Below are 14,981 nucleotides of genomic sequence, written 5' to 3' on the forward strand. Positions count from 1 at the left end.
TATATATTTATATATATTTATTATAATATATACTTATATATTATATATAAAATATATATGTATTCATAGGAATGTGTATTTCATCTATAGTAATGTGTATATGTCAATCACAATCTCCTAATTAATCCCTCCCCACTTCCTAGCTCCTAAGATATTTTTTAGTAAGTTATCTTTTCCTACATCTGTAAATCTATTTGTAAATAGCTTTATTTGTTTCATTTTCTTAGATTCCAATATCATATGATGCTGATCTTTCTTTTTCTGCCTTACTTTACTCAGTATGACAGTCTTAAGGTCCATGCATGTCTCTACAAATGGCATTTTTGGTTCTTCTTAGTGGTTGAATAATATCCTATTGTATATATGCATTACATCTTTTTTATCCATTCATCTGTCCATGGACATTTAGGTTCCTTCCAGGTCTTGACAACTGTAAACAACTTGTCAATGAATGTTTGGGTTTGTGTATTCTTTTGAACCACATTTTTCTTTGGATACATGCCCAGGAATGGAATTGCTGGATCATACGGTAGCTCTACTTTTAGTTTCGTAAGGAATTTTAAGTGTTCTTCATGGTGGCCTTACCAATGTACATCCAGGTAAACAGTGTAGACAGGTTCCCTTTTCTCCATATCCTCTCCAGAATTTCCTGCTAGTAGTAAATTTGATGACCACCATTTTGATTGGTATGAGGTTATATCTCATTGTAGTTGTGATTTGTTTTTCTCCTGTAATTATTTGGTGTTGAGAATTATTTCATGTACTGCTTGGCCATTTGTATGTCTTCTTTGAAGAAATGTCTATTTAAGTCATCTGCCTATTTTTTAATTATTATTTTTAATATTGAACTACATGAGCTCTTTATAAAATTTTCAAGACAAACCCCTTGTTGGTCCCATCATTTTAAGATATTTTCTTCCATTCTGTGGGTTTTCTATTTGTTTTGTTTACAGTTTCCTTTGCTGTGGAAAACCTTGTGAGTTTAATTAGGTTCCATGTGTTGTTTTTTTTTTTTAATTTCCTTTACTGAAGGAGAAGACTGGCAAAATATATTGCTATGATTTATGGCAAGGAGAGTTCTGCCTGTGTTTTCATCTAAGAGTTTAATAATATCTGGTCTTACTTTTAGGTCTTTAATCCATTTGAGTTTGTTCGTGTTTATTAAACCAGTCAATCCAAATGGAATAAACCCTGAATATTCATTCAAGGACTGAGGCTGAAGATAAAGCTACAATACTTTGGTCACCTGATGCAAAGAGCCAACTTATTTGAAAACACGTTGATGCTGAAAAGATTGAAGGGAAAAGGACAAGAGAGCAGCTGAAATGGTGGTTAGACAGCATCACCAACTCAGTGGACATGAATTTGAGCAAACTCTGGGATATAGCAAACTCTTAAGGAGAGTGGAGCCTGCCGTATTACAGTTTATGGGATTGAAGAGCTATGGACACCATTTAGTGCCTGAAGAAAAACAATGATATTAAAGGATGTTCTGTTTCAGGTTTTCACATGAAGCTGTCCTGTTCTCCCAGAACCATTTTTTTTTTTTTTTAGCAGACTGTCTTTCCTTCCTTGTAAAGAAATGAAGGTACTTTTAAACTAATGATTTAGGCTGATATATGTCTTTTTGTGTGTGTTTGTGTGTGTAAGATAACTGGTTTATTAACATATTGAGACCAATACATCTAATTGAGAACAGGATCAGCAGGGAAGAAAAACTTCACACACTGAAGAATATAAAATTAAAGATTAAAAGACCCTGATATCAGTCAAGTTTAAATAAGGTGATTTGAGATACCAAGATTTCAGTTATTATCATTGTTAGCATTTCCATATTATTATTTTTTAATTAATTTATATTAACTAGAGGCTAATTAATTTACAATATTGTAGTGGTTTTTGCCATGCATTGACATGAAACAGCCATGGGTGTACATGTGTCCCCATTTGAACCCCTCTCCTACTTCCCTCCCCATCCCATCCCTCAGGGTCATCCCAGTGCACAGGCCCTGAGTGCCCTGTCTCATGTATCGAACCTGGACTGGTGATCTGTTTCACATATGGTAATACACATGTTTCAATGCTATTCTCTCAAATCATCACACCCTCGCCTTCTCCCACAGAGTCCAAGAGTCTGTTCTTTACATCTATGTCTCTTTTGCTGTCTCGCATATAGGGTCATTGTTCCCATCTTTCAAAATTCGATGTATATGGTGTTATTCTTTCTGATTTACTTCATTGTGTATAATAAGCTGCAGTTTCATCCACCTCTTTAGAACTGATTCAAATGCATTCTTTTTAATAGCTGAGTAATATTCATTCCCATCACTTCATGGGAAATAGATGGGGAAACAGTGGAAACAGTGTCAGACTTTATTTTTGGGGGCTCCAAAATCATTGCAGATGGTGACTGCAGCCATGAAATTAAAAGACGCTTACTCCTTGGAAGGAAAGTTATGTCCAACCTAGATAACATAATCAAAAGCAGAGACATTACTTTGCCAACAAAGGTCCATCTAGTCAAGGCTATGATTTTTCCTGTGGTCATGTATGGATGTGAGAGTTGGACTGTGAAGAAGGCTGAGCACCGAAGAATTGATGCTTTTGAACTGTGGTGTTGGAGAAGACTCTTGAGAGTCCCTTGGACTGCAAGGAGATCCAACCAGTCCATCCTAAAGGAGATCAGTCCTGGGTGTTCTTTGGAAAGAATGATGCTAAAGCTGAAACTCCAGTACTTTGGCCACCTCATGCAAAGAATGACTCATTGGAAAAGACTCTGATGCTGGGAGGGATTGGGGGCAGGAGGAGAAGGGGACAGCAGAGGATGAGATGGCTGGATGGCATCACCAACTCGACGGACATTAGTTTGAATGAACTCCGGGAGTTGGTGATGGACAGGGAGGCCTGGTTTGCTGTGATTCATGGGGTTGCAAAGAGTCAGACACGACTGAGTGACTGAACTGAACTGAACTTGGGGCTAAGAAGGGGTGAGGGATTAATTAGGAGTCTGAGATTGAGACATACACATTACTATATATGAAGTAAATAATGAGTAAGAACCTACTGTATAGCACAGGGAACTCAAGTGAATACTTGAGAATGCTGTATATAAACAATAATCTTAAAAAAGAGTTATTGTTGTTACTTGGGAAATAAGTCATGTCCAACTCTTTGCAACCCTTTGAACTGCAGCATGCCAGGCTTCCTTGTCCTTCACTATCTCCGGAAGTTTGCTCAAACTCATGTTTCATCCCCTGTCACCCCCTTCTGCCTTCAATCTTTCCCTGCATCAAGGTCTTTTCAAATGAGCAAGACCTTTGTATCACGCGGCCAAAGTACTGGAGCTTCAGCTTCAGCTTCAGTTCTTCCAATGAATATTAAGGGTTGAATTTCTTCAGGATTGACTGGTTTGATCTCCTTGCTGTCCAAGGAACTCTCAAGCATCTTCTCCAGCATCACAGCTTGAAAGCACCAATTCTTTGGCACTCAGCCTCCTTCATAATCCAACACTCACATGACTACTGGAAAAATCATAGCTTTTACTATAAGGACCTTTGTTGGCAAAGTGATGTGTCTGCTTTTTAATACGATGTCTAGGTTGGTCATAGCTTTTCTTCCAAGGAGCAAGTGGCTTCCAATTTTGTGGCTATAGTTATTGGCTGCAGAGGTTTTGGAGCCCAAGAAAATAATATCTGTCACAGGTTCCACTTTTCCCCCATCTATTTGCCATGAAGAGATGGAACCAGATGCAAGGATTTAGTTTTTTCAATGATGAGTTTTAAGCCAGCTTTTTCACTCCCTTATTTCATCCTCATCAAGAAGTTTTTAAGTTCCTCTTTGTTTCCTGCTGTAAAAGTGGTATCATCTGTGTATCTGAGGTTGTGATATTTCTTCCAGCAATCTTGACTCTACTTGTCAGTCATTCAGCCTGGCATTTGGCATGATGTACTCTGCATAGAAGTTAAAGAAGCAGGGTGACAATATACAGCCTTGACATCCTCATTTCCCAACCTTGAATCACTCTCTTGTTCCAAGTCTGGTTACAAATATTGCTTCTTTTCCTGCATACAGTCTTCTTAGAAAACAGGTAAGTTAGTCTGGTATTCCCATCTCTTTAAGAATTTTCCACAGTTTTATTTGGTTCACATAGTCAAAGGTCTTAGAGTAGTCAATGAAGCAGATGTAATTCTTTTTTTTTTTTTAATTTCCTTAGTTTTCCTATGATCCAACAGATGTTGACAATTGGATCTCTGATTCCTCAGCCTTTTCTAAATGAAGCTCGCACATCTGGAAGTTCTCTGTTCACACACTGCCGAAGCCTAATTGAAGGATTTTAGCATAATCTTGCTAGCATATGAAATGATCGCAGTTGCACAGTAGTCTGCACATTCTTTGCCATTTCTTTTTTTCAGACTGGAAGAAAAACTGACCATTTCCAGTCCCATGACCACTACAAATTTTCCAAATTTGCTGGCATATTGAGTGCAGCACTTTCACCATCTTTAACAATTTGAAATAGCTCAGCCTGAATTCCATCACCTCCACTAGCTTTGTTCCTAGTAATATCTCTTAAGGCCCACTTTTTTCACACTTCAGGATGTCTGACTCTAGGTGAGTGACCACACCATTGTGGTGATCCAGGTCATTAAGACCTTTTTAGTATAGTTCTTCTGTGTATTCTTGCCACTGCTCCTTAATCTCTCTGCTTCTGTTATCTCCTTGATATGTCTGTCCTTTATTGTGTCCATCTTGACAAGAAGTGTTCCCTTTGTATCCTCAGTTTCCTTGAAGAGATCTCTAGTCTTTCCCATTTTCCTCTATTCCTTTGCATTTCTTACCTTTCCTTGCTATTCTCTGGAACTCTGCATTCAGTTGGGTATCTCTTTCCCTTTCCCTATTGCTTGCTTCTCTTGTTTCCCCAGCTATTTGTAAGGTCTCCTTGGACAAGCACTTTGCCTTCTTGCACTGATTGCGTGGATCACAGGCTTGTGTAACTCAAGGAAGCTATGAGTCATACCTGCAGGGCCACCAAAGATGGACGAGTCATGGTGGAGAGTTCTGACAAAACGTGTTGCACTGGAGAAGGGAATGGCAAACCACTTCAGTGTTCTCACCTCAAGAACCTCATGAACAGTATGGAAAACGGAGGTGAGATTATATATATATATACATACATATATATATATATATATATATATATAATTCACTTTGCTATACACCTGAAACTAATACAATATTGTACGTCAACTTTATATTTCAAAAAAAATTAAAAATAAGTGAAGAAATTTTCCCGTCTAGTATCTTTCTCTGAGTGGAGCACCATAACACATCTTTGATTAAATATGAAAATGTTTTGAGGAATAGAATGCAAACAGATCAAAACAAAGAAAATCTTAAAAGATAGTTGTCCAAACTTCATAGACCGTATCACATTTCTTTCACAGATTGTCTATGATTGTTTTAGTCTATCCTGCAGTGTACAACTATGCACTAATCCCTAACTTCACAACCTAGCATCAGTATTTCAAATATAGATATATATTGAACAATAGAATGAAAGGGTATGAGATGATATGCAGGGAATGACTAAAAGGAACAGAGTCTTAGAGAATAACCACCATCTGCTGTTCTGTGTGTAGTTATAGCCAGAGCAAAACAATAGTATGTAAACAAAACAAGCCTTAGATGGAAGAATTTCATGGAAAATTGAATGAAAAGAATAAAATTGAAGAGACTTTAGTTCTGAAGGGGTTGAGGACTTCCATCAAACAGCAGAAGGCAAGAGTAGTAAGTGCTATTATTGGAGAGCTTGACTGTTCTGGGTTAAAAGACGGAATGTGAAAAACTCCTCTTCCTGAAGGAATATCCCGGAAGTAATGCAGGCAAATTCAGACAGGTAACCAAAACTAGTGGGTCACTTCAGTTAGGACTATAATAAACTTCTATGAATGGAGATACAAAATTTATAATGGAAGAGTTCATTTATTAACCAAACTTCATGGATTGGAAGTGTGAACTCAGTCTGTGACTCTTTACCTGAGATTGGATTTTGGTAATTAGATTAAGTAAATTTTGGAAGGTTTGACTTCAATCCTTGGCATCTAGATGTGTTTACAATTCTTGAGAAATCTAATCTCGTGCTACTGCACCTTTGTGCAGGGTTGATAACCCTATTACTTTGAGGAAGTGGACCCGGTCTTCAGAGGATATATAAAGCATCCATCGAAGATCCAAGCTCATTCCTCTCCAGATCCCAGAGCAGTTGCCTTCGGAATTGACTGGACTGTGGAGACTTGAAGGTGTTTGCAACTAGGAAGTAAGCAACTAAACCCTGAACTGAATTTAACAGAGTTACTTACTGAATAAGAGAGAAGTCTTCTGTAACAGTACTGAGGTGAGTTCTGATCCAGGTACAATGAATTTTTCCTATGTTTAGTTAAAAATAAAACCTTAATGGTAATCATGGATAGAAAAGCTAATTTTTTTTGGTCTTCCAGTAATATCTATTTTTAAGCCCTGCATCAAACATTTGTTCCATGTGTGATTTTTAGACAGTAATATTTTATCCACAGTGTGTCAAGTATCCTCTTTATAAACTGGGGGTAAAATTAGTGAATATTGCTGAGAATACTAAAATGGTTAATCCATATATCAAGAGCTAATCCAATGCCTAAAAATAGTTTTCTTGGGGATGGTTTTGACCACCGCCTCCTGTACAATGTTATGAACTTCCATCCATAGTTCCACAGGAACATGGTCAAACAGCTGAGAAAAAAGATGGAAAAGGCAAGGAAAAAAAGGAATAATATATTCATCTGAATGCAGAGCTCCAAAGAATAACAAGAAGAGATAAGAAAGGTTTCCTAAGTGATCGATGCAAAAAAATAGAGGGAAATCTATTAGGAAAAAATAGAAATCTTCAGGAAATTAGAGCTATCAAGGGAACATTTCATGGAAAGATGGGCACAATAAAGGAGAGAAATGGCATGGACCTAACAGAAGCAGAAGATATTAAGAGGAGTTGGCAAGAATACAGAGAAGAACTATACAAAAAAGATCTTAGTGACTCTAATAGCCATGATGGTGTGATCACTCACCTAGAGCCTGACATCCTGGAGTGCTTAGTATAGTGGTCCTTAGGAAGCATCACTGCAAATAAAGCTAGTGGAGGTGATGGAATTCCAGCTGAGCTATTTCAAATCCTAAAAGATGATGCTGTTAAAGTGGTCTTAATATGCCAGCAAATTTGGAAAACTCATCAGTGGCCAAAGGACTGGAAAAGACAAGTTTTCATTCCAATTCCAAAGAAAGGCAATGCCAAAAATGATCAAACTACCACACGAATTACATTCACCTGACAGGCTAGCAAAGTAATGCTCAAAATTCTCCAAACCAGGCTTCATGAACCGAGAACATCCGGAGGTTCAAGCTGAATTTGTAAAAGGCAGAGAAACAAGAGATCAAATTGCCACATCCATTGGATCATAGAAAAGGCAAGATAATTCCAGAAAAATATCTACTTCTGCTTCATTGACTGCACTAAAGCCTTTGACTGTGTGGATCATGGCAAATAGTGGAAAATTCTTAAGGGGATGGGAATACCAGAACACCTGACCTGCCTCCTGAGAAACCTGCATGCAGTTCAAGAGGCAACAATTAGAAAGGACATGGAACAGACTGGTTCAAAATTGGGAAAGGAGTACGTCAAGGCCTTATATTGTCCCCCTGCTTGTTTAACTTATAGGCAGAGTACATCAGTGAAATGCCAGGCTGGATGAAGCACAAGCCAGAATCAGGATTGCCTGGAGAAATATACTAACCTCAGATATGCAGAGGACACCACCCTTATGGCAGAAAGTAAAGAAGGACTAAAGAGACTTGATGAAAGTGAAAGAGGAGAGTGAAAAAGCTGGCTTACAACTCAACATTCAGAAAATGAAGATCATGGTATCTGATCGCAAAACTTCATGGCATAGATATAAGGAAAGAATGGAAACAGTGACCAATTTTATTTTCTTGGGCTCCAAAATTACTGCAGATGGTGACCGCAGCCATGAAATTAAAAGACGCTAACTCCTTGGAAGAAAAGTTATGACCAACCTGGACAGCATATTAAAAAGCAGAGACATTACTTTGCCAACAAAGGTCCATCTAGTCAAAGCTATGGTTTTCCCACTAGTCAAGTACAGTTGTGAGAGTTGGGCCATAAACAAAGCTGAGTGCTGAAGAATTTGTGCTTTTGAACTGTGGTGTTGGAGAAGACTCTTGAGAGTCGCTTGCACTGAGAGGAGATGAAATCAGTCAATCTTAACGGAACTCAATCCTGAATATTCAATGGAAGAACTTGTGCTGTAACTGAAGCTTCAATACTTTGGGCAACTGATGTGAAGAAGTCACTCATTAGTTAAGACTCGGACTCCAGGAAAGATTGAAGGCAGGATGAAAAGGGAATGACAGAGGATGAGATGGTTGGATGGCATCCCAGACTCAATGGACATGAATTTGAGTGAGCTCCAAAAGCTAGTGAAGGACAGAGAAGCCTGGCATCCTGCAGTCCATGGGGTCACAAGAAGTCAGAAACTATTGAGCGACTGAACTGAACTGAAGAAGTGGTGAAGGACCTCAAAGTTGAGAAAATGAAGGCCTACCCATTGTCCTTGCTACTGTTAAGTCACTCAGTTGTGTCCAACTCTTTGGGACCCCATAGATGACAGCCCACCAGGCTCCCCTGTCCCTGGGGTTCTCCAGGCAAGAACATTGGAGTGGGTTTCCATTGAAAAGTGAAAGGGAAGTCACTCAGTCATGTCTGACTCTTAGCAACCCCATGGATAGCAGCTTACCAGGCTCCTCCATCCATGGGGTTTTCCAGGCAACAGTACTAGAGTGGGTTTCCATTGCCTTCTCCCGCCATTGTCCCTGGAAGTCACTATTTTTTTTTTTATCAGTTTTTTAGGGCTTCCACAACACCCGACCCCACATGGGGGTTGCTTAAAACCAGTGTATTCTCTGACAGATCTGGAGGCTGGAAATCAAAGTGTTGGCAGGGCCATACTCTTTTCAAAGTCTCTAAAATAATTTGTCTTTATCTCTTCCAGTGCCAGGTGGCTCCTGGCAATCCTCAAGTTATGACATTGAACTTGAATCTTTGCTTCCTTACAACACCTTTTCTGGTACATCTAAAACATCCCTCTGCTTTCTCTCATCAGGACACCGGTCAGCAGATTTAGGGTCCACTCTCTACCCTGGATGGTCTCATCGTGGTACCTTCGCCTCGATTATGTCTGCACAGACTCTATTCTAAAAATAAAGTTACAGAGATACTGGCTGTTGGGACTTGGACATAATTTGGGAGAGGGTAAGGGGCACATTTTGGAGAAGGGATGGCAACCCACTCCAGTATTCTTGCCTGGAGAATCCCATAGACCAAGAAGCCTGGTGGCTACAGTCCATGCGGTCACAGAGGGTCGGACACAACTGAGTAACTAGCACAATGGGTGCATTAACTCACTACTTCATGAACAGAAGGAAAGAATGTTGTCCTAAATTCAGGAGGTCTCAGATTTTTCTGGGGAAAGTAAAAACCTCAATATTTTTTCCTTGCTTTGTACATAGATTACATGCAGTAGAGAAAGAAATAGTTAAAGCAAAGTTTCAGATTTGTGAGGTTTTGTCCAATGAATTCCTTTGAAGTTTTATCAAGGTTAGAATTACTGGGTCAAGGACAAATATACTTTTTAAGGATTTGAATGCATATGTACAAAACATCCTAAAGTCCATTTGCTGGTTGGATCTCCTTGCAATCAAAGGAACTCTAAAGAGTCTTCTCCTACACCACAGCTCAAAAGCATCAATTCTTTGGCACTCAGCTTTCTTCACTGTCTAACTCTCACATCCATACATGACTACTAGAAAAATTGAATTTAAGGAGAACACAAGATCCTTAAAATCAGAGAGGAATGCATATTCAATATAAAATCAGTGATGAGGACTGGGACTTCAGTTGTGGATTCTATTAACATATACAGATTAGAGAGATTTAGTGCAGTTAGTGCTGATTGGGTTTATCCAAGAGAACTGTGATAACCTAATCAGGAAGGGGCCTCAAGGGTCCTGATAGTCGATTTCAGATGCACTGTTTCTTCTGTTCAGAGTTGTTCTGAGTGGCTGGACCGTGGACAGCTCTGAAAGTTACAGCTGCTGACCCATCCAGAGAACACAGAACTCCTGACTGGATGGGACTGATTTTCATACCAGCATTGAGGAGACCAAATCTACAACTTTCTGGTGAGTAAATGGTTCTGAGTAGATGGATTCATTTGTCTTCCCCTCAAAAATTAAAAAGAATAATTTTAATTTAGCAGTCACAGGCTTAAGAATTTCTTAAGCAAATGAAAAATCTAGTTCATAAGAATTATGTTATTACTTAGAATTCACTCTGAAACTATAGACTTACCTTCAAATCATTGGAATTTGTGAATGAACATGAGTGATTCTACGAACATGAGTGATCTACGAACTGGAAAAACCATCACTCTGACTAGACGGACCTTTGTTGGCAAAGTAGTGTCTCTACTTTTTAATATGCTGTCTAGGTTGGTCGTAACTTTTCTTCCAAGGAGTAAGCGTCTTAATTTCATGGCTGCAGTCACTTTCGGCAGTGATTTCGGAGCCTAGAAAAATAAAGTCTGTCACTGTTTCCCCATCTATTTGCCATGAAGTGATGGGACCAGATGCCATGATCTTTGTTTTTTGAATGTTGAGTTTAAGCCAACTTTTTTACTCTCCTCTTTCACTTTCATCAAGAGGCTCTTTAGTTCTTTGCTTTCTGCCATAAGGGTGTGTCATCTGGGTATCTGAGGTTATTGATATTTCTCCCGGCAATCTTGGTTCCAGCTTGTGCTTCATCTAGCACAGCGTTCCTCATGATGTATTCTGCATAGAAGGTAAATAATCAGGGTGACAAAATACAGCTTTCATGTAGTCCTTTCCCTGTTTGGAACCTGAACGTTTTAGAAGTTTTTTATTTTCTCTAATAGTGAATCTGCTAATATTTAATCTTAATTTTGTGTTATAAACTATGCACCATTTATTGATTCCCTTAATTTTCATGATGATAAAATATTATATTAAAACTAATTAGAACTACTGACCTCTGCAAATTGTTTATGTGAATGTCATGTATGTAATAAAAATCACTGTGCTTTTTCAAAAGCAGTTCATCAAAATCTATGAATTATATGTATAGAGATGAAACATTTATTTTTAGCAAATCCCATCTACTAACTACCATGAATCCTCCAAAAAGTTTAGCAATCCAGTGTATATTTGGATATATGATTTCAGCTTTGCCTGTGCACATCCATAAGTAAAAGTATATACCCACAATGATGCCAGTTATTTCCCGTTTTTTGAAGCTATGTATCAAAATATGTCACTGATTTAGGTTTTCCAAATTATATCTTACTCTTACATGTTTCACAAGTACTAGTTTCAAAGTATATTTATATATAATTTAGGAAATAGAAGAAATCAATTTCAAGACCGTTATGAAATCTGTTATTGGTCTAATAACTAGGCATTTCAAGCTAGATATACTTTTGACCATGTTGGGTGAATCAAATTGTTCTCAACAAACAACTGTATCTTTTAAAAATGCAATGTTCCTGTTTAATCACTCTAAAATCAGAATTAGATCAATCTTGGATGCCAGAATTTGGAGCCTCTTTTTCTCAAATTCCCAAACTAATCTACAATAATTATACAATAATATCTAGTATACAATAATATCTATTCTATAGATAAAATATATAGAATAGATAAATTTGGATTGAACTGAAGGGGTTTTAATGACCACTGTAAATTTGATACGTTGTTAAATCCTAGAGCTTGTGAATAAAGGGCAGAAATTATCAAAACATGGAAGGATACATATTCAAATGTCTTAGTAAACTAAAATCAAATATGGAGGGAATTTAAGAATGCAAGATCCTTGAAATCAGAGAGGAATGGGTGTTGAATATAAAATCAGTGATGAGGACTGGGACTTCAGTTGTGGATTCTATTAACATATAGAGATTAGAGAGAGATTTAGTGAGGTTAGAGTTGATTGGCGGAGAAGGCAATGGCACCCCACTCCAGCACTCTTGCCTGGCAAATCCCATGGATGGAGGAGCCTGGTAGGCTGCAGTCCATGGGGCCGCTAGGAGTAGGACATGACTGAGCAACTTCACTTTCACTTTTCACTTTCATGCACTGGAGAAGGAAATGGCAACCGACTCCAGTGTTCTTGCTTGGAGAATTCCAGGGACAGGGGAACCTGGTGGGCTGCCGACTATGGGGTCACACAGAGTCGGACAGGACTGAGTGACTTAGCAGCAGCAGGAGCAACAGTGTTGATTGGGTTTATCCAAGGGGACTGTGGTAATCTAATCAGGAAGGGGCCTCAAGGGTCCTGATAGTGGGATCTCAGATGCACTGTTTCTCCTGTTCAGAGTTGTTCTGAGTGTCTGGACCGTGGACAGCTCTGAAAGTTACAGCTGCTGACCCATCCAGAGAACACAGAACTCCTGGCTGGATGGGACTGATTTTCATACCAGCATTGAGGAGACCAAATCTACAACTTTCTGGTGAGTAAATGGTTCTGAGTAGATGGATTCATATATCTTCCCCTCAAAAATTAAAAAGAATAATTTTAATTTAGCAGTCACAGGCTTAAGAATTTCTTAAGCAAATGAAAAATCTAGTTCATAAGAATTATGTTATTACTTAGAATTCACTCTGAAACTATAGACTTACCTTCAAATCATTGGAATTTGTGAATGAACATGAGTGATTCTACGAACTGGAAAAACCATCACTCTGACTAGACGGACCTTTGTTGGCAAAGTAGTGTCTCTACTTTTTAATATGCTGTCTAGGTTAATCATTACTTTTCTTCCAAGGAGTAAGCGTCTTTTAATTTCATGGCTGCGGTCACCATCGGCAGTGATTTCGGAGCCTAGAAAAATAAAGTCTGTCACTGTTTCCCCATCTATTTGCCATGAAGTGATGGGACCAGATGCCATGATCTTTGTTTTTTGAATGTTGAGTTTAAGCCAACTTTTTTACTCTCCTCTTTCACTTTCATCAAGAGGCTCTTTAGTTCTTTGCTTTCTGCCATAAGGGTGGTGTCATCTGGGTATCTGAGGTTATTGATATTTCTCCCGGCAATCTTGGTTCCAGCTTGTGCTTCATCTAGCACAGCGTTCCTCATGATGTATTCTGCATAGAAGGTAAATAATCAGGGTGACAAAATACAGCTTTCATGTAGTCCTTTCCCTGTTTGGAACCTGAACGTTTTAGAAGTTTTTTATTTTCTCTAATAGTGAACCTGCTAATATTTAATCTTAATTTTGTGTTATAAACAATGCACCATTTATTGATTCCCTTAATTTTTATGATGATAAAATATTATATTAAAACTAATTAGAACTACTGACCTCTGCAAACTGTTTATGTGAATGTCATGCATGTAATAAAAATCACTGTGCTTTTTCAAGAGCAGTTCATCGAAAACTATGAATTAAATGTATAGAGATGAAACATTTATTTTTAGCAAATCCCATCTACTAACTACCATGAATCCTCCAAAAAGCTTAGCAATCCAGTGTATATTTGGATATATGATTTCAGCTTTGCCTGTGCACATCCATAAGTAAAAGTATATACCCACAATGATGCCAGTTATTTCCCGTTTTTTGAAGCTATGTATCAAAATATCTCACTGATTTAGGTTTTCCAAATTATATCTTAATCTTACATGTTTCACAAGTACTAGTTTCAAAGTATATTTATACATAATTTAGGAAATAGAAGAAATCAATTTCAAGACTGTTATGAAATCTGTTATTGGTCTAGTAACTAGTCATTTCAAGCTAGATATACTTTTGACCATGTTGGGTTGAATCAAATTGTTCTCAACAAAGCAACTGTATTTTTTAAAAAGCTATGTTCCTGTTTAATCACTCTAAAATCAGAATTAGATCAATCTTGGATGCCAGAATTTGGAGCCTCTTTTTCTCAAATTCCCAAACTAATCTACAATAATTATTCATATTTTTATCTATTCTATAGATAAAATATATAGAGTAGATAAATTTGGATTGAACTGAAGGGGTTTTAATGACCACTGTAAATTTGATATGTTGTTAAACCATAGAGCTTGTGAATAAAGGGCAGAAATTATCAAAACATGGAAGGATACATATTCAAATGTCTTACTAAACTAAAATCAAATATGAAGGGAATTTAAGGAGAATGCAGGATCCTTAAAATCAGAGAGGAATGCGTATTCAATATAAAATCAGTGATGAGGACTGGGACTTCAGTTGTGGATTCTATTAACATATAGAGATTAGAGAGAGATTTAGTGAGGTTAGTGTTGATTGGCAGAGAAGGCAATGGCAACCCACGTGAGTACTCTTGCCTGCCAAATCCCACGGACAGAGGAGCCTGGTGGGCTGCAGTCCATGGGGTTGCGAAGAGTCGGACACGACTGAGTGACTTCACTTTCACTTTTCACTTTCATGCATTGGAGAAGGAAATGGCAACCCACTCCAGCGTTCTTGCCTGGAGAATCCCAGGGATGGGGGAGCCTGGTGGGCTGCCGGCTACGGGGTCTCACAGAGTCGGACAGGACTGAGTGACTTAGCAGCAGCAGGAGCAACAGTGTTGATTGGGTTTATCCAAGGGGACTGTGGTAATCTAATCAGGAAGGGGCCTCAAGGGTCCTGATAGTGGGATCTCAGATGCACTGTTTCTTCTGTTCAGAGTTGTTCTGAGTGTCTGGACCGTGGACAGCTCTGAAAGTTACAGCTGCTGACTCATCCAGAGAACACAGAAGTCCTGGCTGGATGGGACTGATTTTCATACCAGCATTGAGGAGACCAAATCTACAACTTTCTGGTGAGTAAATGGTTCTGAGTAGATGGATTCATATATCT

At 38.4% G+C, this 14,981-nt stretch overlaps 1 protein-coding gene across 7 annotated transcripts in view; it reads left to right on the forward strand.

The window, feature by feature from the left end:
• Window positions 1–14,981, forward strand: part of LOC129652703 (upstream-binding factor 1-like protein 1) — a 99,589-nt gene that overhangs the window by 79,377 nt on the left and 5,231 nt on the right. For 2 of the 7 annotated variants that reach the window (XM_055581602.1, XM_055581600.1), the window contains exons 1-4: window positions 6,160–6,394; window positions 10,150–10,284; window positions 12,492–12,626; window positions 14,809–14,943. The exons of 2 other annotated variants lie outside the window; for them this stretch is intronic. Coding sequence is in view for 2 of the 5 variants with exons in the window: in XM_055581600.1 (XP_055437575.1) it covers window positions 14,892–14,943 (52 nt within the window). In the remaining 3 variants the exon portion in view is untranslated. Of the gene's footprint in view, window positions 1–6,159; window positions 6,411–7,744; window positions 9,315–10,149; window positions 10,285–12,491; window positions 12,627–14,808; window positions 14,944–14,981 lie in introns of those variants that run through there. 3 more of the 7 variants (XM_055581601.1, XR_008714702.1, XM_055581604.1) reach the window with 3 other exon arrangements.

This window comes from Bubalus kerabau, chromosome 5 (assembly GCF_029407905.1).
Source record: "Bubalus kerabau isolate K-KA32 ecotype Philippines breed swamp buffalo chromosome 5, PCC_UOA_SB_1v2, whole genome shotgun sequence".
Taxonomy (NCBI): domain Eukaryota; kingdom Metazoa; phylum Chordata; class Mammalia; order Artiodactyla; family Bovidae; genus Bubalus; species Bubalus kerabau.